This window comes from Monodelphis domestica, chromosome 1, assembly GCF_027887165.1.
Source record: "Monodelphis domestica isolate mMonDom1 chromosome 1, mMonDom1.pri, whole genome shotgun sequence".
NCBI lineage: Eukaryota > Metazoa > Chordata > Mammalia > Didelphimorphia > Didelphidae > Monodelphis > Monodelphis domestica.
Window position 1 is genome coordinate 156,019,836 of NC_077227.1, and position 27,912 is coordinate 156,047,747.

A 27,912-nucleotide genomic window follows, 5' to 3' on the forward strand; every position below is an offset into this window, starting at 1 on the left:
ATATTTTGATAAGTTTCAAAACATTTGTTTCCATTGTACTCCTATACATTTTATTTTAAGCATCTAAAAGTATTATTTTGAGAGGTGGGCTATGACAAAAATGATTAAGAACCCCTGCAGTCCAGTCCTCCCAATTTCTTTGATTAGCTGAGGTCCCGAAAAATGAAGTTGTGGCTTTAAGTTCCAGCTACTTTGTGACACAGTTCTCAGATCTCTTCATTTTTAATTAGTGCTTTTTGTTATTACATAGCAATTCCTACCTTAGTTTTTTATTTTGCCAGAACTTTATTTTGACTGAGGTTTGGCCTACACAGTAATGAAGAAGGTAATAAGCCAATATCCAAATAGTCTAACCCAAAGTAAAAACTCAAGGACACATGTTATTCTAAACCTGTGCTACTTTAAAATTTGGGAGATTTCAGCCTTAAATACTGATGAGTTCATTACAAGGAAATAAAACCTATCACCGGTAAGGCTGGAAAACAAAATCTGAATATTAGTCTCCAAGTAAAACCATTTCATAAAAACAAGCATTTTTATTGTTTGTTTACTTTAAAACTTAAAAAAAAAGCCTCAATCAAATTTATATGCATTCGCTGTCTGGTCATTGTTTAAAACTGCATCTTAAAATAAACAGGATGATCATTGCCATTTTGCTTAAGTTCTAATGAGGGCAATCTCTTTTTGGTGGTGAGCCACAGGTTGCCTGAGTTCATTCCAAGTGCAGATGTAAGAGAAAACTCCTGCTCTCTTGCTAGTTAGCTTTGAAAGCAGGAAGGCGGATACCATTCAGGAGGTCACAGGAGAGAGCTCCTACAGTATAGCTGCTCATCGACACGGGGAGCTTCACTCCCAGCCAAAGCTGCCTCAGGAAAGTTTGCATAGCAGAAATAACCACTGTCCTTCAGAAACCAGAGCCCTTGACACCCACTTCTCCCCACCACAAAAGCTAAGTAATGACTTAAGTACTACTAACAATTTGGAGGGGAAGGGAAGTCTTCAGATTGTTTAGCAATTCCAACCTAACAAATGGTCTTTTTGAGGCCACATCTGAGTACAGTTCTGTGTAGCAGTCCAGTGGTTAGCACACAGCCTGGAAAGGCTTTCATCTCTACTACTCTCCCTACTTTGGAAGCCTTTTTTTTTGTTTTTAAAAGGAAATGTTCCCCAAACAAGTCAACTTCACATTCTTTCAGTACTGCTTCCAGAAAAGTCTGTCTGAAGTGGGGTGATATTGTGATCATAAGCTGCATAATCGGAGGTGCCAGTGCTTGCTAGCTTGAGTTGCCTAGCAGCATGGGACAGTTGGAATGCAGCATCAGGGTGGGCTGTGTCAGGGAGGAGGGTGCACTCCCTTTCTAGCATGTCAGCTACTCCCTTCAGGAGATCCAGGAAGCCAAATGCCAGGGCAGCCTTCCGTAAACGGTTTAGCTCCTGAAACAAAACACAAATGAAATACTATTTTGGAATGAGTCTTCTTTATAATAGAATATTTATTTCATAAACCAACAGACATTTATCAAGCACCAACTATGTGCCATACTTTGGGAAAACAAACACAGATATTTACATGAAGAGTAAAATGGAGGAAAAACAACAGAATAGTTAAGTACCAGGTAGTTTGGGAGGGAGAATTCTAGCAGCTGGAGAAATCAAGAAGGACTTCATGTGGATGGTGCTTGAACTAAGCCTTTAAGGAAGACTGGAATTTTACAAGGTGGAGGTGAAATGAGAATTTGTTCCAGGCATCAGGTAGTGAGCCTTATATGTTATATGAGGAACAGAGGCCAGCTTAACTGGACCAGAAGCATTGGAAGGGAAAGTAATGTACGATGAGATTGGTGAAGAACCGTAAAAACTATATTTTATCCTTGAAGCCAAGGGAGTCACTGGAGTTGATGAAGCAAGGGAGTGAAATGATTATATCGGCAGTTAAGGAACACTGCTTTGATAGCAACATGCAAGATTGACTAGGAAGCTGTTGCAATAATCAAGGTGAGAGGTGATAAGTGCCTAAAGGGGCAGCTATGTAAAGTAGATAAGTGAGCAGCTAGATGGTGCAATGGATAGAGTGCCAGGCCTGCCGTGAGAAAGAATCATCATGCCAAGTTCAGATCTGGCCTCAGATACTTCCTAGCTGTGCAACCCTGAGCAAATCACTTAACCCTGTTTGTCTTAGTTTCCTCACATGTAAAGTGAATAGAAAAGAAAGTGGCAAAACCACATAAGTATCTGCCAAGAAAGCCCCACAAGGGGTCACAGAGTCAGACATGCCTGAAATGATTGAACAAAAATATGTAAGGAGAGAAAATTTGAATGGGAGATGTCATGGAGGTAGAAATGTCAAGATTTTATAACTATATAATAAGGAAAAATGAGTCAAGTGGAATCAAAGTTGCATTCTGGGACACCGGAATAATGATGGTATTGCTTTACATAAAAATAGGGAATTCTGAAAACTAAAAAAAGGAATGAAAAAACACTAATGAAACACACACAAAGCTCTGCATACTTATAATCCTATCATTTGGGGGAGAAAAGTAATTCCTATTTTGGACATGTTGAGTTTAAGATGTCCCTGGGATATCCCGCTTGAAATGTCTAATGGGCAGTTTAGAGATCCGAGGTTAAAGCTCAAGGGAGAGACTAGGGCTGGATAGATCCCTGAGCATTCTCTGCACAAAAATGATAATTTACCCTGATGAGGCAGGTCACTGAAAGAGAGAGCAGAGAAAGAGAAGAGGGACCACAGGAGAAAACCCAGTCTTATGGTATGATATGGAGGATGAGCCAGCAAGACAGATGTGAGGAACGATCACAAAGGTAATGGGAAAACAAGGACAGCTAATAATTTGTGTGGTTATCTGTGCTCATAAGAAATTGATTTTCAAAAGCTTAAAAATACATTTGCAAGTATTTTTATGCATGTGTGTGCACATGCTAGTGAGTATGAAAGGCCTGGAGATGATAAAGCTGCTTCTTCAAACAGAATAACTGATGGTAATACAATAAACTCCAGAGATATGTTCCATCAGACTAGGTTTTGAGGAGGGTGCATGTTCAGAAAGTGAGCAAAAGGGGGAAACTAAGTAGTACAGTGGACAGTGCACCAGGCTGGGATTCTGGAGGTCCTGGGTTCAAATATGACATCAGACACTTTCCAGCTGTGTGACCCTTGGCAAGTAACTTAAACCCAATTGCCTAGCCCTTACCACTCTTCTCTTAGAATTGATTCTAAGACAGAAAGTAAGGGTTAAAAAAAGTCTGAGTAAAAGCTGAGAGTTCACAATGATGTTAAAGCTAATGGACAGAGGAAGAAAAATTAGATTATGTTCTTCCCAAAACAAGACTTACTGGGGCCATATCCAGTTAGATATGGCACCGACAATTATAGGTAATGACCTTCTATGCTACTCTTTAAATGAATTTCATTTCTATTCTGGAATAATCAGACATCAAAATTTCTCCTCTTTTGGATTTTTATTCCCCATTTTGATGACCCTAAAGCTATGTCTTGACCAATTCATAAATACTAATTTTTCACAAGTGATTATGAGAACAAGTAGTGCTGTGGTGAAACTGTTGATAGGTTTGGGATTTCAGTGATGGTGAGGAGAGGAAGAGAATGGCTGAATGAACTATGCCATAAATGTAACAATATATGCCTAAAGAAACAAAGATGAGAAAGTAATAGAAGAGTGTAAGACTTGTGAAGGGATTCAGAATAAAGAAAACAGGTGCATAATCTGACTAGAATATTATAAATGAAAACAAAGGGGACTGGATTAAATTCACTGACCACTGATGAAATACACTTCCTTCCTTTCAGGAGAAAGGCAGATACCTATGGATGCAGAATGTAGCATACATTATTAGAAATGGTTTGTGTTGGTCAGTTTTGATTAACTGTTTTTGTTACAGGGAAGGTTCTATACTGGATAATAATGAGTATCAAAAACAAAAGGCATCAATAATTTTTTTTTAAGTTTTGAGCTATTTACAATCCTAATTCAAACCTGATATGAATTTATAAACATTTAGATGGATCTCATCCCAGATGGAAATAACTATTGACAGGAATTCTTATCTGGGGAAAGAAGGATAAACTAGGTATTCTTATCAATCTTCTTGTCTTAAAATAGCTTATTATCAACCAATAATGTTTAGCAGGACTTTGATTCATTTAATCAAAATGCCCACCCTGAAGTCCCTGATCCCCTCATTCTCACCTTATAGAATGTCTGTGTTTTTTCAGGCAGTTTTCTTGCATTTCTTAAAATCTTTTGTACATCTGTCTATTAAGGGAAGAAAAAAACTTATTATTAATCTAGTAGAGAGAGGAAGAGAAGGAAAAAAGAAGAACTGTGTCTAAATCTACAGGTTTAATAAAATATAGGTATCTCTCTTACATTGTGACTTTCACCTTCTTGGTTTTGCTACCTCATGGTTAGAATCAGAAATTAAATGGGAATTTGGGGGGAAGTTTTGTGGAAGCCACCGACAACATAAAAAATCCAGACTTCTTTTCTGGTACAAAGGGAGGGCCCAGAAATTATACATGAATTTTTCAGATTGTCAGGATGCTGAGCCCCTAACTCCTTCAATGTGGAAGGGACATCTGTGTAAGAATTCCATTTAATAGAGATGCCAGTGAGGAACCTTCACTGTCCAACTTTATTTCCATTGCATTTATTTTATACCCTTACCATCTGTCTTAGAATGGATAGGCACAGTGCTTTTATTGCCAGGGACAGGGGGAAGCCCTTTATCAATGAATTTGAAGGGGCAACTAGGTAGCATAGTGGATAGAGCTCTAAGACTGGAGTCAGGAGACTTGGGTTAAAGATTTGACCTCAAATCATTCCTAGTTGTATCACACTGGAAAAGTCATTTAACCCAGTTTGCTATAAGGGTTTAAAAAAAATGAATATAAAGCATCTACATGTCTTCTTAGGAGGCAGGTCAAAATGATCTACTGAAAATGAAGCACAAATGAGAGTTTTTAAAATATCTAAAAATCATTTGAGTATCTATCTGTGATAAATATAGATATGATTCTCTTAACCACATTTTTAAAATTCTGAAGTTCTCTATGTGCTTCCTTTTCATGAGCTCACTACCTTCTACCTTCCTCCAGAGGACACTTGTACATATATGGTTGGGAGCAGACTAGACCAGTGAAGATCTTAAAAGAAAAAGAAGAGGCTTTTGACTCTGAACTAGAGTATGGACCAATCAGGAAAAACCAAAAGATGAGCAGAAGTTATTTTCTTGATCCTGTGGCCCAAATGCTTCTCTCCTAATTTTGTTTAGTTTGAAGGAACAAGTAGCATATTACAAATGTGATTTTATTTTCTTAAATTGTGAAGTTTGAACAAGAGGAATATTATCATCAGAAATAATGGTTCTGTTTCTCTGTGCCATATCCCCCCCCCAAAAAAAAAGGGAGAACCTTAAAATCACAACTCTAATCATTGATGACAAAGCAAAAAAGAATGAATTACCTGTAGGCCACTTGGCTTTATCCACACAGTCACATTCTGGGCATAGCTGCGCTTGTTTTTAGGTTGCAAGGGGAAAGGACTCTTGTTGTCATCTTCACCATAAGGATTTTCTTTGGCATCTTAAAGGAAATTAAGCTTTTTAAATAGGATGATCTAGCAAGCTTAGATTAAAGCAGTAACATTTATACATAAAGTGCATTAAATCTATTTCTTTAAGTATGAAGTTAAATTCCTAATTGGTGTACATAATCAACCAACAGCAGAAAAAGACTGGAAAAATTAAGTTTAAATTATCTTTAGAATACTCATAACCTTATGTCAGGGCAGTTTTTGATTTTAAAAATTCCAAGTTTCTCATTAACTATTAAAAAAAATTTTTTTTAACCCATATCATCTGTCTTAGAATCAATATTGTGTATTGGTTCCAAGGCAGAAAAGAGGTAAAGGTTAAGGAGTCAGAATTAAGTGACTGCCCAGCATCACACAGCAGGAAGTTCTTGGGTATAGATCTGAACCTAGGACTTCCTGTCTCTGGACCTGGCTCTCAATCCACTGAGTTGCCTAGCTGCCCCCTCTCATTAACTATTAAAAGGACCAGGGAATCTTTTTTTATGGAAGGCCACTATCCCAGGTCACTAATCCATAGGAAAAGTAAACTGAGGTTTCTTTAAGCAAATAAGAAATTGTCCATTTTTTGTAAGGAATTATATTTGCTTTTAAAATTAGGAACAGGGACTATAAGTCTCCATATGAAAGAATAAACAAGAGATGCAAAGAAAATTTAATAAAGGACAGAGAAAGATGTTAATGGAGAAATATCTCCATCTTGTGGCTTTTTCAAAAACACACTGCCTGGAGCCACATATCTTTTTTTAACCTATTAAAAGTTCTTTATCTTGATGGTAATGGCCTTCTGTAATCTCACCTCAATGTTTCTCCATGTATACTCATTCTAACTATGCAACCCTAGTTTAACTTCTGGCCAATATAAACCTTCTCTTCCAGGGAAGGCAAACACCACCCATCCCACTCTCATTCATATCCAGAAGTGCCAAAGTTTATATTTTGGCACTTAATTATTTACTGTCTTATGTTGTCCAAACAGTTTTTAGGTGATGGCCTGTGTAACGGGATTAGAATTTACAGGCTCTTCTGAGGCACTTGAGAGTAGATTGGAAGCTGTGCCTAGCTGAAAAGTTCACGAATTCCTTTTTGGGATAATGGATGATGTTACACATTCGACTTTTCTGTCTTGCATAATGCAAGTAGCCTAGAATAAGTAACAGCAAAATTGGTGTATATGTGTAACTATATCTCTATGTCCATCTAGTTGCTCAAAACAGGAGACTGAGCCATCTTCCCTTCATTCACTGTACTTTTACATGCCAGATACTGCCAAAACATGAGGTAAGCAGGGGGTTCATGAAGCCTGGATGAAGGCCCCCTAGTAAGGGCTGACAAATCAACATTGAAACAAGGAGATCATCTGGGGCTGTCCTTATGAACACTTCTTCCTCTCATAAGACTATATAGTAGTAGACGACAAAGAGGAACTGAGTCACTGAACTCTACTGCCCCAAACAATGCAAAGTCCTTTTGTTCAGAGAAGCCTCCCATGCATGCCAACACTGGTAATGCTGGGACCCAGGCCACTACATGGCTAATACTATTTGATATACCTGGATGTCTTTTTGGTATCACCATTTAACTTTTGACTTTTCTGGGGAATGTGCCAAACAATTCCTTTCCCCCAAAGCCAGAAAGAAGATGACATTAGACTATTAGACTATCAAAGTATGTCTTATCTATCCAGTGTAATTATAAACTCACTAAGGGTAAATACAATAGCTTATATTTCTTCTGTCCCCCTCAAAGCACCTAGAAGCATGCTAAGTAAATGTCAAATTGCTTAATAAATAACTAATGAAGTAGACTCAGGGAAATTTCCTATTGGGGGATGGGAAAATCTACTTTAAGATAGTTGAAATCACATACTCCAAAAAATTATTTGTGAACAACTTGAGAAACTCTTTACTTTGCAGGATTACTAGTGTTTAAAATATCTCAATTCATGTGCTAAATGTGAAAATAAAGTTTAATTTTTTAAGTTAGTTTTTCATTATTAAAGGAAATAAAAAAGCAGATATTCAAAAGAAAGAGTTTATAGGGACTGGATATGGTAGCCAAAGAACATTTTCAAAGCAACAGAAGGAAAGCACATGAGTAAGATCCTATAAAAATTGTACCTGAAATAGGTCCCAGTTGTGCCATTTTTCCCAACCATGGGAGAGGCTCTGGGCCAGGCTCAAAGAGAGACATCATGAGATTTGATTTCTTCTTGCTGTCAGCTTGAGAGTACAGCATTCCATGCCACTCAGGACTGTGTGAAAAGAATACAGAAGATAGAGGAACATCAAGGCTAGAAATGCCATATTAAACCTGCTTACCCTCAAACCCAACCGTAACATTTTACTCTATATTCATTTCTTGCCTAAAAAAATGAAATCCTGAATCTGCAAAATGTTACTGTGGGCAGAGCTGTCTCTAGGAGAGGCATATTGTTAGGAGCATTTTGTTTGTCTCCTAATCCTTTCTCACCTATATATTATACATATATAGACATGCAGAGACACATATCTATGTGTAGCAGTCCACCCCTAGCTATGGGCAAGGGGAACAGTTGGTATGTACAGATTGCCTTAGAAGAGAGCATGCTCAGTCTTGAACATGCTCAGTATTGCTCATGGCTGGGAAAGCCTCTGACCCTTGACCCCAGCTTCTCCCAGGTTAGGCGGGAACACAGGTTTCTTTTGTGCTCACCTGGTTAAGAGAAACCACACCTATACCTTGTCATTAACCAATGATGATCATCCCTATGTACTGTGTACATTTGCATATCAAAGAGATTAAATAGGCCTCAGCCAGCTCCGCCTTTCTCTCTTCTGCTCTTGCTCCCTTCCAGCTCGCACTGATGGCTGTCCTTGCAGGAGCCTGGCCAAAGGCCAGGCTCCATCTTTAATCTTTCTCATCATCTCTCTGACCTGTGTGGTATTGAATCTGGATCTCTGGACTGGTAAAAGCCTTCGGAAGGGTCCTTTGATCAGAGCTTGGCTGTGGCTTATTGGTAATTAATAAAGACTCATTCCTGCCACCTCATATCTCTACTTCGACTCCGTCATCCCCCTCTTGGTATCTAAAACTTCTATCCTTTCTCTATCTTCCTACCTTAAAGCTTCTCTCTCCCCTCTGAGGAAGCTTTACTATGTAATATGGATATATTATATGTAACATAATACTACACATAACATTTATATAGAGACATATATACATAACATATATCTAGAGACATCCATTTATACGGATGTATATCTCCCTACCCTTAGATTCCTTTAGAATGAAAATCTGTTTCTCTAAAATATGTGTGTATGTATATATGAATATACATGTGTACATTATATATAATATATAAAACAAAATGTATTTTCTTCAACCCTAAGCAGCATCTCACTTTGTAAACTAGGTTCTTGCATCTGCTGAATCAGAATTCCAAGGACAGGAATGACCTTTAAAGATACCCAAATGATTCTTACCCTAATTGAACAATTGCCACCATTCCTTCTACTTTCAGGCTGCCATGGAGCAGGACACAAAAGTTCGGTATTTTACCAGCAATCTGATTAGCTGAATTTTCATCTTCATTATCATCAGTGATGCCTGTACCCACTTCATCACCTTCTATGCAAAAACAGAGGGAAACTGGTCAAACAAAGTTTGTTTGTTTGGAGGAAAATGGCTTTGCCATTTCATTCAATTGTACATTTATAGGATCTTTCTGGAAAGCAATCTGGCAATACTTAATAAAAGTTACAAAAATATATACAAATCTCTAACCCAATAATTCCAATTATGGGAATATGATATGCCCCAGAAATTTCTTTTTAAAGAATTGTAGATTACATGTAATTGCAAAAAATCTGGAATAAAACCAAATGACCAACAACAGGAAAATTGTAAAATAAATTGTAACTAAAATATGTGGGATATGATAATGTAATTAAGACTGACAAGTATGAGGAGTAAAAGAAATCTTAAGACCTTTTTGAAATGATACTTAAAATATAAATGAATGGACAGAGAATTCTGATGGAAACTCAGAGGAAGTAAAAAAATATTACAATACTTCCATGCTGTGAAGATGATATAGACTCTCCCCTTGCTTACTTTTAAATTTAATCAACTAAAGCAAAAACACCCCTACTTAAATAATAGCTACTATGCAAAATGTAAAACCCAGTTTTCAAAAGGACCCTCTAAAAGGTAGAACCAGAGCAGCTAGGTAGCACACTCTAAGCTTGGAGTCAGTAAGACCTGGATGAAAATCTAGTATCAAGACATCTGCTAGCTGTGTGACCCAGAGCAAGTCACCTAATCCTGATTGTTTAGTCCATGCTGCTCTTCTGTATTAAAAGTGATATGAAAATAGAAGGTAAGATTTAAAAAACAAAAAAGGTTGAGGAACCAACAAAGAGAAATTCTTCAGTCTCAGTGTACCATGGAGGTGACCCTGAGCTTTTGAAGGCTACAATAGAAGAATTAAAACTCAGGCAGGTTTGGCACCAAGTTGGAAAGACCCTGAGTAAAGGCCAGTGATTGACTACATGTTGCCTGATATTCAACCTGGGTAAGTTTTAAAAGGCTCATCAGCAGGTTGGATAAGTAATATTTTGATCACAGACATTCCCAAAGCCCATCTATCCACCCAAACCAGAGGGGGCCATAATATGAGTGTAGAAGACAGTAGAAAAGTACCCATACCAATAAAGTCACAGATCCTTTTTGAATTTTTTAAATTTTGCTTTATTTTAGGAGCAGCTAGATGGCTCAGTGGATTGAGTCAGACTGAGAGGCCCTGGGTTCAAATCTAGCCTCATACTTCCTAGCTGTGTAACCCTGGGTAAGTCACTTAACCCCTATTGCCTAGCCCTTACTGCTCTTCTGCCTTTGAACCAATACTTAGTACTAAGAGAGAGGGTAAGGTTTAAAAAAAAATTGTGTTTTATCTTCATCCAAATTGTGAGATAAGGACATTAAGAGATTCAGGACCATTGAATGCCTCACAGCACCTTCTATAATGCCTTGCATCCTAATGGACCCTGGATTTGATGGAATTGAAGATGAAACAGCACTACCATTTTTCTAATTTGTAAGGCTCTGTACAGTTTTTTAATCCAGTATAACAATCTCTTCCTAATGTCTCCTTCTCCAAAATTCTACAAAATGAATGGTCCTCTGGAACTGCATGAATCATTAAGAACACATTTGGATTATGAGACCTTTGGTACATGCCCCAAAATTAGAAGGAGAACTTACCTCTGTTAAGAGCAATCGGCAGGACCAGATGCCTAGACAGAACAGGGGGGCTTGATATATCAGCTATATCTATAAAACCCACTATTTCCAGATCTGGAAAAAAGATTTACATGTTAGGCAGGCACTAGGAACATGTCTTATTTCATTTAAACATAAAAGTAAATTTTAGTACTGTGTTTTTTCAGCTAAATTTTGTGTGATGAGCTTGATGGGAAAGTTATTAAAAATATCTATTTCTAAATAGCTAACAAATTTCCCAGGAAATGAGAACAGTTATGCTTTCATCACAGCAAAGCCCCTTTCTGAATAATTACATCTCATATAATTTGCATTATACATAAGATGAAGATATAGTTCTCTATGGAAATCTATGGAGTGGATAGAGGTCCTAACTGCAGACATAAACTCAAGGAAAACCAAAGATCACTAGGGGGAGTCCAAACACTTACAAAGCAGGTCTGATCAGCCCTCTTCTGGAGAAGATGACGGTTTTTTTTTAGGGTGAGGGGAATACATTTTTATTTTTATTTTTATTTTTTAATTTTTATTTTTTTATTAAAACCCTTACCTTCTGTCTTGGAGTCAAGACTCCAAGGCAGAAGAGTGGTAAGGGCTAGGCAATGGGAGTCAAGTGACTTGCCCAGGGTCACACAGCTGGGAAGTGTCTGAGGCCATATTTGAACCCAGGACCTCCCGTCTCTAGGCTTGGCTCTCAATCCACTGAGCCACCCAGCTGCCCCCGGGAATACATTTTTAAACAAAGGAAATAACTAGAACACAAATCTATGGTCAAAAGTTGATGAAACAGTTTTTGATTGGCTAAAGTTCCCTTAATGTACTGAAAAGTTGAAAAAACATTATAGTTAACTACAAATGAAAATATATTTCTGAAGCAGCCTGGGTGGCTCAGTGGATAGACTGCTGGGCCTGGAGATGGTTGGTCCTGGATTCAAATCTAGCCTCGGGCAGTTCCTAGCCATGTGACTGGCCAAATCCCTTAACCCCAACTGCCTAGCCCTTACTGCTCTTTTGCCTTAGATACTTAGTATCAACTCTAAGACAGATGGTAAGGGTTATTTAAAAATACATACATATTTCTGACTTGTCAACAACAGATTTTGATGGAATAACAATTTCCCTGACAATAATCAATACCAAAAGTAAAGGTATTTGGAGGAAATGGATCACCAACATAATAAGTAACTTATAATGTGATGTACCATAAAGAAAACAATTTATTCAATAGTCTAGCTGCCCCTAGCCAAGAGTTCTGTCACCAAAAGTGACTGATAGAAAGTTACTCACAAACACAGGAACTATATGAACACAACTACAAAACACTTTCCACACAACTAAAACTAGATCTGAGCAATTGGAAAAACATTAACTGCTCATGGATAGGATGAGCCAATATAATAAAAATGACCATCCTGCCCAAATTAATTTACGTGCCATACCCATTTAACTACCAAAAAACTTTTTTACTGAATTAGAAAAAACCATAACAAAGTTCATTTGGAAGAACAAAAGATCAAGGATATCCAGGGAAATAAAGAAAAAAAAATACAAAGAAAGGAGGCCTTGTAGTATCAGATCTAAAACTATACTATAAAGCAGTGGTCATCAAAACAATTTGGTTCTGGCTAAGAGACAGAAAGGAGGATCAATTGAATAGTCTTGGGGTAAATGACCTCAGCAAGACAGCCTAAGATAAATCCAAAGGTCCCAGCTTTTGGGACCCAAATCTACTATTTGATAAAAACTGCTGGGAAAACTGGAAGACAGCGTGGGAGAGATTAGGCTTGAAGCAATGCCTCACACCCTACACCAAAATAAACTCAGAATGGGTGAATGACCTGAACATAAAGAAGGAAACTATAAGTAAATTATGTGAACACAGAATAGTATACTTGTCAGACCTTTGGGAAGGGAAAGATTTTAAAACCAAGCAAGACTTAGAAAGAGTCATGAAAGTAAAATAAATAATTTTGACTACATCAAATTAAAAAGTTTTTGTACAAACAAAACCAATGCAACTAAATTAGAAGGGAAATAACAAACTGGAAAACAATCTTCATGACAAAAACCTCTGACAAAGGTCTAATTACTCAAATGTACAAAGAGCTAAATCAATTGTACAAAAAAAATCAAGCCATTCTCCAATTGATAAATGGGCAAGGGACATGAATAGGCAATTTTCAGTTAAGGAAATCAAAACTATTAATAAGCACATGAAAAAGTGTTCTACATCTCTTATAATCAGAGAGATGCAAATCAAAACAACTCTGAAGTATCACCTCACACTTAGCAGATTGGCTAACATGATAGCAAAGGAAAGTAATGAATGCTGGAGGGGATGTGGCAAAGTGGGGACACTAATTCATTGCTGGTGGAGTTGTGAACTGATCCAACCATTGTGGAGGGCAATTTGGAACTATGCCCAAAGGGCACTAAAAGACTGTCTGCTCTTTCTGTTCTTTGATCCAGCCATAGCACTGCTTCGTTTGTACCCCAAAGAGATAATAAGGAAAAATACATGTACAAAAATATTCATAGGTGCTCTCTTTGTGGTGGCAAAAAATTGGAAAATGAGGGGATGCCCTTCGATTGGGGAATGGCTGAACAAATTTTGGTATATGTTGGTGATGGAATACCAAAGGATCCCAAAGGAATAATAAACTGGAGGAATTTCATGTGAACTGGAACAACCTCCAGGAAGTGATGCAAAGTGAGAGGAGCAGAACCAGGAGAACATTGATTATACACAGAGACTGATACACTGTGGCACAATCGAAAGTAATGGACTCCTCCATTAGTGACAATGCAGTGATCCTGAACAACCCGGAGGGATGTATGAGAAAGAACACTATCCACATCCAGAGGAAACACTATGGGAGTAAAAACACCAAAGAAAAACAACTGCTTGATTGCATGGATCAAGGGGGATATGATTGGGGATGTAGACACTAAATGATCATCCTAGTGCAAATACCAACAATATGGAAATGAATTCTGATTAAAGACACATGTAATGATAAAAAAAAAGAAAGCTACTCTTTTTTTGGGAAAAAAAAATTTTTAATCTCAAAATGTTAAATGACTGGCCCAGGATCATGCACTTAGTATATATCTGAAGCTGAATTTGAACTCATTTAATCCCCCTCATTTGACAAAGAGAACTTTGAGGTCCAGAAAAAGAGAGGTCAATCATTTTAATATGTGTGTCCCCTTGGTAGTAGCAAGTGGCAAAACCAAGATGACCTCTGGTTTCAAATACCATATTCTTTTCCTGAGGAAATTAACCTGTGTTCTTGACACAAAGCTTCCAAACCGGCTGCCTCTCAGACATCACAACCTGTTGCCCAAAGCAAGTTTTGGTAACAACACCACGACCAGTAAGACTGCCAATTTTCTGTCAAACTTAGAGGAAGGAAATAAGCTAGGAGAGGAAAGGAACTCAATTTCAACAGGAAAATAGGCAAGAAAAGTAACACAATTACATTTTTTACAATTACCTGTATTTATTACTTTAGGAATAGGATCAATTTCTTCATCTATAATGAAAGGTTCCGGTCTGGGGAAAACTTGCACATCGGATGTTAAATGACCACATTTAAGAACAGCATGGAAGGGTGTATATGCCAGGTCTATCAATTTCCTAAAATATGACGATTCATTATTAAGTGTAGAGCAATACTGAAAAGCAACTGAAAATACTTATTAAAGATGTAAAGTTGTTTTCCTTTTTTTTTTTTAAATTTCTTAAAAACCCTTACCTAGGAGGCAGCTGGGTAGCTCAGTGGATTGAGAGCCAGGCCCAGAGATGGGAGGTCCTGGGTTCAAATTTGGCCTCAGACACTTCCTAGTTGTGTGACTCTGAGCAAGTCACTTGACCCCCATTTCCTAGCCCTTACCACTTTTCTGCCTTGGAGCCAATACACAGTATTGATTCTAAGTTGGAAGGTAAGGGTTTAAAAAAAAAAAAGACAAGGCAGAAGAGCGGTAAGGGCTAGGCAATGGGGGTTAAAGTGACTTGCTCAGTCACACAACTGGGAAGAGTCTGAGGCCAGATTTGAACCCAGGACCTCCCATCTCTGGGACTGACTCTCAATCCACTGAGCCACCCAGCTGCCCCCTTGTTTTCCTTTAAAATTACTCCACAATTCAAGTTTAATCAATTGATTTGTAAAGTACAACAAAATATGACATTTCTGATAAAAGAATTTATCTGAAAAAAGCCCAAAAGCAAATTCATCTTTGAAAGTGCTAAATTATTGTGGAGAGGTAACTGCAGACATTATCATTTCATTTATACTTAATCATTACATCTTTAAAATGGGCAATGTAGGGAAAACAATGGCACAATTCAAGATTAACATGGATGTCTGGGTTCTAAATGTTGAATTATAATGATAGATCAGAATAAAGTTGTTGAATTCAAAACATAGACTCACCCAAACATAGACTGTACATTCTTCAAGCACAGTGGACCATCAATGGTAAAAATCTGTCCTTCACCATTGTTTAAGTCTATGAGTTGTTCAAGACAATCTAAGGACTCTGAGCTCTGGAGCTACAAAGCAGGAAAATCTCTTTTAAAAGATGCAGAAAATGCCAAATAAATATTAGCTCACTCAGTTCAAAACCATGATAACATAGACATCAAAAACCAACATATTTTATGCAAACAAGAAAAAAAAACTGTCTTTAAAAAACAACGAAACTATACGTCTTGAATGAAGGAAAACAGAAGTTTATTTCAAAAAATGAAAATATCACATTATTCACTCTTAGAGGTGAACAATTGGTATTAATTTACCTATCATTTTCCCTCCAAGGAGGTCAAAGTATGTTTTTTTAACAAACTCTGTTGAGAAACATCATTATTCATATTTTGCAGATAGAAAATTGAAGTGTAGCAAGAGTAAATGAATTCAAGTAAATGGAATAACTGAGAACTGTTCATTAATGAAATATATGAAAGGACAGTATTTCTTGAATTAAGACTTGGTTTCCTTTCACAATTTCTTTAGGCATAGACTGAGATAATATTCAGCAATAAAGACAATTTACTACAGAAGAGAATATCTCAACCATTCATCATCAAAACATCCCCTATAAGAAACAGCCCAGAATAAATGACTTCAGGTACATCCCCATGGCAATGTAGCAACAATGCAGAATTTAAATGAGTAGTCGGGAGTCTACCAAATCATAGTTATTATTTCCAACTGAACTAATAACAGTTCAATGTTAAGGTAGAAAAATTTACCTCTTCCAAATTTGCCATGCACATGATGTATAACTTAGATGGAAAAGGGAAAGGCAGAGGAAATCTATTATTGTCACTGCGCTGATTATGAGTTGCTAATGAGTGTCGTAGTGAACCTCTCCCAATGCCCAGACATCCATCAGTTACTAGAACAACCTATTCAGAGAAAAGGGATTTATAATTAAAATAAACATATACTTCAACAATAACTTAATGTCTTAATTTTCCTTAGCTGCTTTAACAATTAAAATCTTCTAAATCTTAAAAAAAAAAACAAAACCCCAACACCTCAAGACCCATTAATTGCTTTATTACATTTTGAAAACTCAACTCCTGGCCCAGGGATTAACAGCTTCTTCTTCTTCTTCTTCTTCTTTTTTTTAACCCTCACCTTCCGTCTTGGAGTCAATACTGTGTATTGGTTCCAAGGCAGAAGAGTGGTAAGGGCTAGGCAATGGGGGTCAAGTGACTTACCCAGGGTCACGCAGCTGGGAAGTGTCTGAGGCCAAATTTGAACCCAGAGCCTACTGTCTCTAGGCCTGGTTCTCAATCCACTGAGCTACCCAGCTGCCCCCAACAGCTTCTTCTTGATAAGATGTTTAGGTTCTTCACTCCAAAGTAGTAGCAGCCATGCCTCTCAGGCCACATAAGAATAACTAGTCAGATCTTTGACATATTAATACTGAAAACTTCGCAATCTCTGTCCTAAATGAACATACCCAAACTATGAACTCCTTACAGATACTTTCATTTGCTTTTGTTTAATACAAAAACTATAACCTTTGTAAATACATCTAGCTCTAGCTGCAGATGTTAATGTATTCAATGGAATGAGTAGACAGAATTGCAAAAATTATTTATTTCTTTATTACTTTTGAAGTACTCTGAAACTATAGCATATTTTGAGAGAGTATTTTCTATTTACACATAGTATGCCTATTTTCTGTTTCCCTTGAGTGGACATTTGGTAACATTAGACCATCAATACAAGATTACCTATGTGCTAATTTAATAACTTATAATAATAACAAAATACTCCAAAGAAAAAAAAACTGTTAAGGAGGGGAGGGCACCTGGAAGAGTACTCTGCAAAGGGGAGAGTCAATTTACTACAAGGCAATTACATCCTCCAGGCACCACCAAATGTTTTATGTTTCATCCCTTACTTATGACACAGGCTCTACCAGATGCTGCGTGATAATAAAACATTATTTATAATGTCAAAAGGGGAAGTATGTGCAGCATCCAGATAACAAAGATATATCATAGCTATCTAAAATCTTGGTAACCAAATCGCACACTAAACCAAACCAATCCAATAATAGTTGATGCAAAAATGCATTAATAACTGTCATTTGTAGATTGATTTTTTAAAAATAAAAAACAAAATTATTTTGAGCTAGGATTGCTCAAAGATTCATAAAGCAATGTCAGGCTGATTTCAATTCAATTCAATAACTATTTATTAAGTTCTTGCTACATGCAAGGCCACCCATAAAGTACAATCCTATTGTGGCAGCCAGGAGGTTACCCTGGGTTCTCAATGGCTAAGGCTCAAGAAACCTTTGAGCTCTGTCATATTTTACTATACTATACTGGACGTGCTTTGAGGAAGGGCCTAGTAACACTCTAAGTTGACTTTCTGAAGGTCAACCTAATTAATTACTTATTTCCAGTAAATTGGCCATACAGTGATGAGTTCTTCAGCCCTATAAGGCTCCATTTCTGCTATGACTATGGTAAAGTAGTAGAAAAAGGGACAAAGAGAACTAAGAAAAACAGCTTAATTACTGTCCATAAACATGACTATTGCATTCTAAGTATGAGCACTTAGCCAGTGGCTAATATGTGGACATACTATTAGAGGAATTGAATCATTTTGATTTTGACATTCCTGCTATAAATAGAACCCTAAAACAGAATAAGTGCAGATGAGGAGGTTCAGTTTTTCACTAGAGGAACAAATAAAAGCATTGGCCAATTGTTTTTATTGTGTCTAAACACAAGAAAAGTCATTCAATTAGATACTTGGTCAGTTGGTAATTCAAGAAAGAATTTACTAAGGATCCACCAAATTAAATTAAATCAGTATTGAATGACTTCAATACAAAGGTGGTCATAGGGGAGAAGAGTCAAAAATGTTGGAAAATATAGTCTAGGACTAAGAAATAAGAGATGAAAGGCTTGTAGCCTATACAGAAGAAAATGAAAATTTTTACATGAAAATCATGAAAATTTTTACAAAGAAAGTCAATAGATGCTGGAAGTATCAAATACCAAGCAAACTCATCAAAAGTGAAACTGATGATGAAAAGAAATGGTTACTGATATGGGTATTAATTTGGAATTAACTATTTACAGTCACTCAACTTTTTTACAGTAAGGTTAAAAATATCAAAATAGAAGCAATAAAAATAAGAAGATAAAACATAAATTAAATAATTCCAACATAATCTATTTAAACAAACTATTGATACTTCTAGAAAAATCAGATTTGATTGGTAGAGGCTGGCACAGTACCTTTGAAATATACTTAAAATCTTTGAGCCCATTATTTTGAATGCATTCTAAAGCCAAATAGAGCAAATCAAATTCTTCTTTCTCCCTATCAAGTGTCATATTAAAAAATAAATACTTATGTTAAAAAGTTTAATATTGAACATCAACAAAACTAACTAAACCTTCTTAATAATCATTTACATTTAAATTAATTCCCATGTATAAACCCAAACAATTTTTAGTCACTCTAAGTTCTCAAAAGGATTTTTATATCTGGTTTCATATGTGACACTATTCTTTTGGTTCTGCTTTTTTCAGTTTGCATTAAAAGGTCTTTACAGATTTCCTTATATCCTCCTTACTTAATAAGGCTTTATTATCTTATGGTTTTTCATTATATTAATGTCCCACTACTTATTTTATCATTCCCTTATTGTTGAACATTAAGGTTCCAGATTTCTACAATTATATGTAAGGTTTTGGTTGTCAATGTTTAATGTGTCTGCTTCCAAACAGGCATATTCTTCTAAAAGATCTCTTTGCTACTTCTAACTTTTTTTTAAACCTGCTGGGGATCATCAAGCCACGATGTTTTGATCCGGTAACTCATGGAAACCAGGAGGTCACAAAGTGGCTCCTAGGAAAGATGGAGACACCCATTCAGTCCCACTCTGTGCAACTTCTCTCACTAACATCCCCTTAATATTGGAATTGCTCTTACTTAGCCCCAGGAAAAATAGATGAGAGCAACATGCTTGCAGGGTTAATACAGATGTCCCACTCTGTCCCCTCAGAATATCACCAGGAGATCCCACTTACAAAATTAAACCTAAGGATTCTTATTTAACCACTTAGATAGGACCCTCTTTTCTAGGCATAAAACTTCTGGCAAATCTGTGCTCAGAATTCTCCAACCTAAAACTGGGCCACTGTTGATTCTACCCTTTGACCCCACACTTAGCAACAGCATTTTGTTGATTATCTCCTTAGGCTTCATGTCTGTTGTTAGGATCTATGGAAACATACATATTGAAAAATGAAACTGTGTGCCAAGTGTATATGTAACCATGAGATATAAAAATAAAGCCAATCCTGGGCGAAGGCAGAGTAGTTTTTCTGTGAATCCTGTGCTTCGGGTTGAATATGAAAGCTGTGTCCCAATTATCATTCTAACGACACTGTCCCACCCCCCAAGACCCCATCCCTGTGGGAGGCTGGACCACCCCACAGCATAAACCCATACCTTCTGTCTTAGAAGTGATACAAGTGTTGGTTCCAAAGAAGAAGAATGGTATGGGATAGACATTCGGGGTTAAGTAACTTGCCCAGGGTCACACTGCTAGGAAATGTTTATGGGCAGATTTGAACTCAGGTCCTCCCAACGCCAGGCCTGGCACTCTTGATTCACTGAGTCACCTATCTGCCCCTGTTATCTTATTTAACCTAGGAAAAATGCAGAGTTTACAGAGGAAACCAGACAAGCAAGCTGGTTAAGTCAGTAATCTAGATTCTTAGTAAACAACTGGCTTGAGTAAGTAACTGGTCCTATTTAGTAAGGCACATTTTGCCTACATGGTAGTATTATGTATTAGCATTTTAAGTCTGCCATGAAATTTTTCACCCATCTTAGAAATGTGATTCTAAAATTCCAATGGATGGGGGCAGCTGGGTAGCTCAGTGGATTGAGAATCAAGCCTAGAGACGAGAGGTCCTAGGTTCAAATCTGGCCTTAGACACTTCCCAGCTATGTGATCCTGGGCAAGTCACTTAACCCCCATTGCCTAGCCCTTACCACTCTTCTGCCTTAGAACCAATACACAGTATTGCTTCCAAGGTGGAAGGTAAGGGTTTTTAAAAAAATAAATAAATTAGATAAAATTCCAATGGAGCAACCTTTTATGTTCTATACAAAATAATACTAAGTTTACAATATACTGATTGCTAAAGGCACAATTTCCACTACCTGTAATTTTGCTGTATCTGACTATACAAATTAGAGCTTTCTTTAAAATAATATACCAAAAATAATCATGTAATAAAATTTATAGAAATTATGTAACAAAATATAAGAAAAGAAATTACACAATAAATTTCTATACATAGAAACATATTAAGGTTTTTAGAAATTATAAATTCTTATCTTTTACCAGATGCTTCACTGGCTCATATAGGAAATTCAATGAAATGAAAATGAATTGATTTGTTACCTGGCAAGGAATCGAGCCACCCCATTCTTGTTGAACAATATTGCAAACACCAAGTAATGCAGATTCTAAACATGTTTTATCATAATCATCCATATTACTCAGTGCTTCCTGATTGAATAAAAGACAGTTACTGATTATTCCTTACTGCATGAACCAGTTTTATAAAAAATAACATGAATTGTTCAAAACACCAATATTACACAATGGAACACTATATTCCTAAGATCCAGCTAATAGCCCAAATTTTAAATTATCTTCTGAAATAAAAGTAGAAGTTTTAGCTTTTTTTCAAACAAAGAGCACTGGAAGGGAAGTCAGGAAGATCTAGGTTCCCATCTTGCCTTACACATCCTAGTTGTGGCACCCAGAATAAATCATTTAGGCTCACTTTCTATATTTGTAAAATGAGGATAAAGATAGTACCCTCCTTCATTAGGTTATTGTGAGGATCAAGTATAGTAATGTGCATTTAAAAGAACATAGTCTTAAATACACATATATGCATGTAAGCCCACACATAAGCTACTCTTTTTACTACTACTAATAAAGAGTATTTTAATATCTTTCCTTTATTCCTTCTTAGTGGATGGGACTCTGAACAGCCCATCCAAGTTTATACCTTTAAAGAACCACAGTTAGGCTAGAGTAAAGAATCATTAAACTTGGAATCCTTTAAACATGTACCCAATGATTTCTAGTATTTGTAGAAACACTAAACCCCACAAAAGGAGTCTCTCACTCTGTGTCTTAGAAGAAGGCAGTGTTTGATTATACAGCATAGAAGGGAGGGAGGTATGGCTACCTATTTTACACTTCTCCTTCTGGGAATTCTGTCAAACACACAGAGAAGGGTTGTGAACAGCTTAGATATTTACCAGGTAAGCTTTTAACATCTACCATGAGATTCTAGTCTTCTGCCATTTGTGGACACCAGCTACATAACTATGCTTTACTATAAAGGGCCATTGGCTTTGCAATTCCAAATATGATATCAATGCTTATGAATTCAACATATTTAATATAAAAAAAGACTCCATATTTCTTAGTGTACCAATGCTTAGCATAATGTCTGGTGTATAAGCACTTTTTTTTAGACCCTTACCTTCCATCTCAGAATCAATACTATGCATTGGTTCTAAGGCTAGGCTGGGGACACAGAGCTAGGAAGTATCTGAGGCCAAATTTGAACCTAGGACCTCTCATCTCTAGGCTTAGCTCTCAATCCACCGGACCACTACATAAGCACTTAATCAATGCAGGTTGATTAATTTTACCTGAAGAGTGTTATAATCTCTTGTAAAAGGGACCATTAGTTCCCAGAGTGAAGAGAAAACCACCAAAGCTGTAAACTCAAGCTTGTAATTGGTGGCCATGTGCTCAAATAGCATAGTCAAACCATGGGCAGCAAGGTGTTTTCGTTGATATTCTTCTGATCCCTCAATAGAGACAGGTCGAGTCATAGAGAGTGACACATCCATCACCACTACAGTCGGCATGGTGAAAATATCTGTATTTCCAGCAGGCAATTGTACACACAGCTATAAATGTGAAAATGCTATCAAGGAAAAAAAAAGAGATTTTGTTGACATAGAAAAATAGGCTCTTTACTTTCTACCAAGCTGAGATAAAGGGCAAACTCTGTACTCTAGGGATGCAAGGAGAGGACAAGCTGAGAACTAGATGATCAATGAGTTAAGGCAAGCATTTCTAAAACTATTTTGGCCACAGATTATTCTTGAGCTTGAGATATATTGACAAAACTAATAAATGATCATTTATATATGAGGTTGGCAAATTGGTCAGAGGGACAAATGTTGTTTTCTGCTGACCTGCTGGCCCATAAAGGACCCCTTAGAGGATATTAAAATATGGAATATCTCTGAGGTAAAGGGAACTGGAAAATTACTTTCATCTCCAAAAAAGAGTTGCATGTAATTAATAAACATTGCATACTTAATAATTTCAAGGAGAAAATATAGTTTGTATTCATTTTTCCCCCAGGATTACTAGTCATATCAGGTGGACCATAACAGATTTGAAGGCTCCACTTTGGGAAATATTGGCTTCTTTCAATGACAGGATCTCTACAGAAATGCACAATGAAATAACCTTGAGTCATGAGGTGACCTTGAGTAATGCTTCTGTTTAAAGCAAACTTAAAATATGTACTTGTAAAAAACTGGAAGTGATGCAAAAGCTCCAGAACAAGGGCTAAGCAAAAAATGGCCACACAATACATGTGGCCATTTCAATGCCAACTATGTAGATTATGTCACTATGTGAAAATGTGTACATCTTTGAAATAATAGTAAGTGAAAAAAACCAGAACACAAAGTAATACACATACACTGATAACATGCAAAATAAGAGTTCAGAAGAGGATCTGGAGAAATCTAGAGTTTCTTTTGCTACAAAGTTGCTAGACTTTCTAATTTTTAAAGAAGCAAGCATCTCATATCTGGATGTGCTAACAAGAGACCAGTGACTAAAAAGGATTAGGCAAACTTATGCCTAGGTTTTTATTAATCTTTAAATTACCATACAACTTGTCCCCAATTCCCATCAAGTTACATTTCCTAAATTCATGAGTGAGAACAATAAATTAGGCTTAGAGCAACACACAAAAACCTATTGAACACCTACTCTTTCTAGAGAAAAGGTAGGAGGGATATGTGGAAAGTTGCCACTTCCAAACCCCATTCTATTTGCCAGTTTAAGTTGTCTAGTTTTAAGCTGACTAACACATTGAGTTCTTCAATATGGCAAAGATATAGAAAATATTCACACTTGAATCAGACATAAGAACCTCCCTCAAATGAAACTGGTGGTAATATTGAAAAAGAAAAGTCATTTCTGTCCTTGCAGCAGGGTGATAGTCATTCTTTACCAACTGAGAAGGCAAAGTGGTACCTTGCATTTGCATTACATTTTATATATTTTGGTGTGCACTCTTTTAAAGTATGTTTGGACAATACTATAAGCCTAATGTGATATGGTAAGGGAATGCTAAGGGTCTACTGAAATACAAGGTAAAACATAATTGTCTTTCACACAATTTTAAAGGTCTGGCATTGGAAAGGATAGCTGTGGAAACTGGCAAAGTAAGTTGAAGGGTATATCCAGGAAATCAATCAGGATGGTCAAGATCATGCTATACAAAAAAGAACTAAATTAAATGGGCCTTTGTCTGGAATGGAGAAATAACCAGTAAAAAAAGTATTTATGTTTACTGTGTGGCAAATACTGCTAAGTGATAAGAGTTACAAATACTGAGACAAACCCTACTCTCAAAAAGCTTATACTCTAAGAAACACAGAAGAAAAACATATGATTGATCACATGGTTCGATGGGCATATGAATAGGGATGTTGACTTTAAATAATCACTCTATTACAAATATCAACAACATGGAAATGGATTTTGAACAATGATACATGTAAAACTAGTAGAATTGTTCATCAGCTCTGAGAGGAGGGAGGGAAGAGAGGAGGGGAAGAACACGAATCATGTAACCATGGAAAAAATATTCTAAATTAATTAATTTAATTAATTTTAAAAAAAGAAAATGAAGGATAAAAAAAGCTTATACTCTAATATCTAATAATCTAAGGGCAAACAATACAGGAGAGTACTGGTTAACAAAGGTTGGTTGAACCTGAGAAGTCAGGGGATGATTAGTGGAATAGGATAGTCCATTGCCAAATCTGGAAAAGAACATTTGGTGGGCTAAGATAGTTATCTTCAAGGATCTAAAGGGCTGCCATTTGTAAGAGGAATTAGACTTATTTTATGTGACTCCAAAAGCAGAACTAGGAGTAATAGAGGGAGGTGGCAAACAAAGGGGGGGGGGGGGGGCGATTTTAGTTTACTGTAAAGAAAACTTCTCATCAGAGATGTCCAAGAGTGGAAGGGACTCCCTCCAGAGGTTCTTCCTCACTATAGTTCTTCAAGCAAAGGTTGGATATCCACTTGTTGAATGTTAGAGTGGATTCTTCTTTGGGTTTGACTAGATGGTCTCTGAGTTCACTTCTAACTTCCAAGGTAGAAGGGATGAGGAGTTAACTCAACAGAGGTGAAAAGAAAATATATTTGTATTAATTAATAGGAATGAAAGATAAAGGGAAAAGACTCAAGTAATGCTCTAATTGATTAAGTGGGTTGAGTAAAGGGAGAAGAAAAAGAAGCCATAAGTATTTTAGTGGGTAACATTTAAGCAGCAATATATCCAGCCTCATGGAAGTAGTCAACAAATATCTATGTCATATATTAGTACCTGGTCCTAATAATCATACATATAGACAACTGTAAAAATGTATATAGGATCAGCTTTATCTAGGGTCCACAATAATTCTTCTGAACGACAACAGATAACTGAACCTAACCAATAAATATCACCTTCTCTGCATGTTATGTATTTCAAAAGATATCATTGTAGCACTGTTAAGAGGCAAAATGTTGCCCCTCAGATATCATAGAGGGAGGATAACTATCAAATGAGAACCACAATCTACCTGAGTCAGGAATTCCTAAGTCTAAAGGTAATTATGTGCTCCACCAAAGGTTTCTAAGAAATTCTTAAAAGAAGAATAACTGCCCAGGCTAGGGCAGCTAGGTGACACAATGGTAAGAGTACTAGGCCTGAAGTCAGGAAGACTCATCTTCCTGAGTTCAAATCTGGCATTAGACCCTTAAAGTTGCTGGGCAAGTCACTTAACCCTGTCTGCCTCAGATCCTCATCTATAAAATGAGTCAGAAAAAGAAATGGCAAACTACTCCAGGATTTTTGCCAAACGGGGTCACAAAGAGTTGGACATGACTGAAATGACCAAACAACAACAAACCTGCCCAGGCCACAACTTCTAACTAGAACTACATAGCCACTAGCAGCACAGAGCTTTGGGGACAATCTTTAAATTCAGAGATGTAAACATAATTGCTGCTAGACTATAACTTAATATAGGGTTTAGCCTGATAGAAGAGAAGTCAACAGAGAAAACCTACCATATTCACCCCCCAAAAGAAGGCAGAGACCCATCCAAATACCTCACAATCATAAAATATTCAAGCTGGAAGAGATGTTAGGTACAGAGAAGTTAACTGATTTATCAAAATGAATATAGCAAATCTGTGGCCAATGTTGAATAGAAAAACTATTAGATTAGTTAAAGACCAGTTAGAATCAATACAAAGAATTAATCAAAAGGAATATAGCAAATCTGTGGCCAATTGTGAATAGAAAAACTATTAGATTAGTTAAAGACCAGTTAGAATTAATACAAAGAATTAAGAAACAGAACATAATTTAGGCTACCCAGAAAGAAATGAATTTTTTTTAAAAAAAGGTAACATTTATTTCTGAAGGGAAAGAAGCAGTTTTAATCTAAAATGTCTTAGTTTCAATACTGTTTTCTCTTATAGATTACATGTAAGCAACTTCATTATGTTTATTTTGATGTTAACTGAGAAAAAAAGTTTATAGTAGTATTAAAAATTGCAAGAAGGGAGATAATGTGACACAGCTGAATGAACTAGATATGGAGTCGGAGGATTAGAATTCAAATAGTAGCTCACTACCTGTGAATCAGGATTTGGAAATGATCATTCAGTTAGATATGCTCATTTTATGGATGAAAAAACTGATAGATGGTCTTGTCCAAGGTTGCTAAGAGGTTAGGAGGTAGATTTCAGACTAAAACACAAGAGGTCTCTCAGAGGATTCCTAAACTTGGGTTATTTCCACACCATTACATTTCCTTTTTACCTTTTGAATCTGTTAAGTTGTTTAAAAAAAACAACAAAACAGTAATACCTGCAGAGAGGGCAAAACTAAATATGTAAATAATAAGCTTCTATTGAGTGTTAGGTGTGTGCTGGAGCCAACTCTGGTTTAGGAGTGTTTTAAAATTTTTTCAGTTTTAGTATTCACAACTCAGAAAATGATACTGTTTTGTTGATAAGGTGAAGATGTGAATTATCTATTATTATTCACATTTAAGATAGTGATATCAACTTGTGGCAAGCAAGTGACAACCTCTCTAAAAAGATTTATCTCCCCAGGAAAATGGGGAAGATACCTTACTGGCACCACCTCACCCCTTAGAAGTGATCAAAACAGATCACTTGGCCAATGATAGAGAGAAATGCACAATGTGAAGCTTCAAAAGGGTTATCTGTCCTTGCAAAGAATTTAAGTTTCAGGACAGGAACTACAATTTCCTTAAAACTCCCTTAAAGCCCTTAGCACAATGCCTGGCATACAGCAGGGGCTTAATAAATGATGGTTGACTGGTTTATGCCCTTGAATCCAAAGTGCATAACACAATGCAAGGGTTTAATAAATGCGGGTCCATTGAGAGATGGATGATCATTTGCACTAAGGAACAATGGTTTAGTGATTTTTTGGTCAGTTTAGGCAGGAATCCCAAGTTCCTTTACTTCTAAGGCTCAGGGGCTGCAAGGGTGAAGAACTCCATTTAGTATCAGCACAAGGTAGTTTTAGTGTAGTCCCGAGCCAGAGGGCTGGTCCCGGGGCGGGGGGTGGTTCTATGGGGTCCACAGCTCAGGAGAGGAGAACCAGTTCGAGACTTCCCCCACCCAAAGCACAGCTAAGGTCCCGGTCTCCCTTTCCCCCCAATATTAGAACCATAGGATTGGGGGGGGGGGCAGCCAATGACCCCGGGGATTGAGCAGGCCGAGGCCCATGGCTTTGGGGCCCCAGGGAACGTTAGCGGCGGCAGAGATCCAGACCCAAGCCACAGCAAAAGAGATGCCCGCGAGCGTGGGGCCCCAAAGAGGAGCTCGTACTCAGATCCTACATTTCTCCCTATTTACACTACCCGCACCTCTCCAAATCCCTCCCTAGACCCCTGAGGTCTTATTCCTAGCTCTCCATACTCGCCTTCTCTAGACTCACCCCGTGCCCATCGCCGGCCACCGTGTCCGTCTGTCTAAACCTTCCCCCTCAGCGCCACGGCCGGAACTTTGGGGCCGCAAGAGGAGGAGACCCAGAGCAGCGGCAGGCGGCAGCTACCGGCGGCAGGCAGCAGGGACTGCGGAGGGG

General features: G+C 37.2%; 1 protein-coding gene across 3 annotated transcripts; it reads right to left on the reverse strand.

Annotated features, from left to right (window-relative positions):
- Positions 1-516: 516 nt before the first annotated feature.
- On the reverse strand, positions 517-27,912 carry INTS14 (integrator complex subunit 14). 3 transcript variants are annotated; one of them, XM_007479592.3, is made up of 12 exons: positions 27,766-27,912; positions 22,127-22,407; positions 20,853-20,960; positions 16,147-16,302; positions 15,329-15,447; positions 14,390-14,532; positions 10,875-10,967; positions 9,095-9,236; positions 7,751-7,884; positions 5,505-5,623; positions 4,230-4,295; positions 517-1,434 (listed from the first exon to the last, which is right to left on the reverse strand). In XM_007479592.3, the coding sequence occupies exons 2-12, from the start codon at positions 22,346-22,348 to the stop codon at positions 1,183-1,185; spliced, it is 1,554 nt and encodes a 517-aa protein (XP_007479654.1). In that variant the 5' UTR covers positions 22,349-22,407; positions 27,766-27,912; the 3' UTR covers positions 517-1,182. The 3 variants fall into 3 exon arrangements, with proteins under 3 accessions (XP_007479654.1, XP_001367141.1, XP_016283126.1); XM_001367104.5 differs by having other exon boundaries at positions 9,095-9,239; XM_016427640.2 differs by having other exon boundaries at positions 9,095-9,239; positions 27,751-27,902.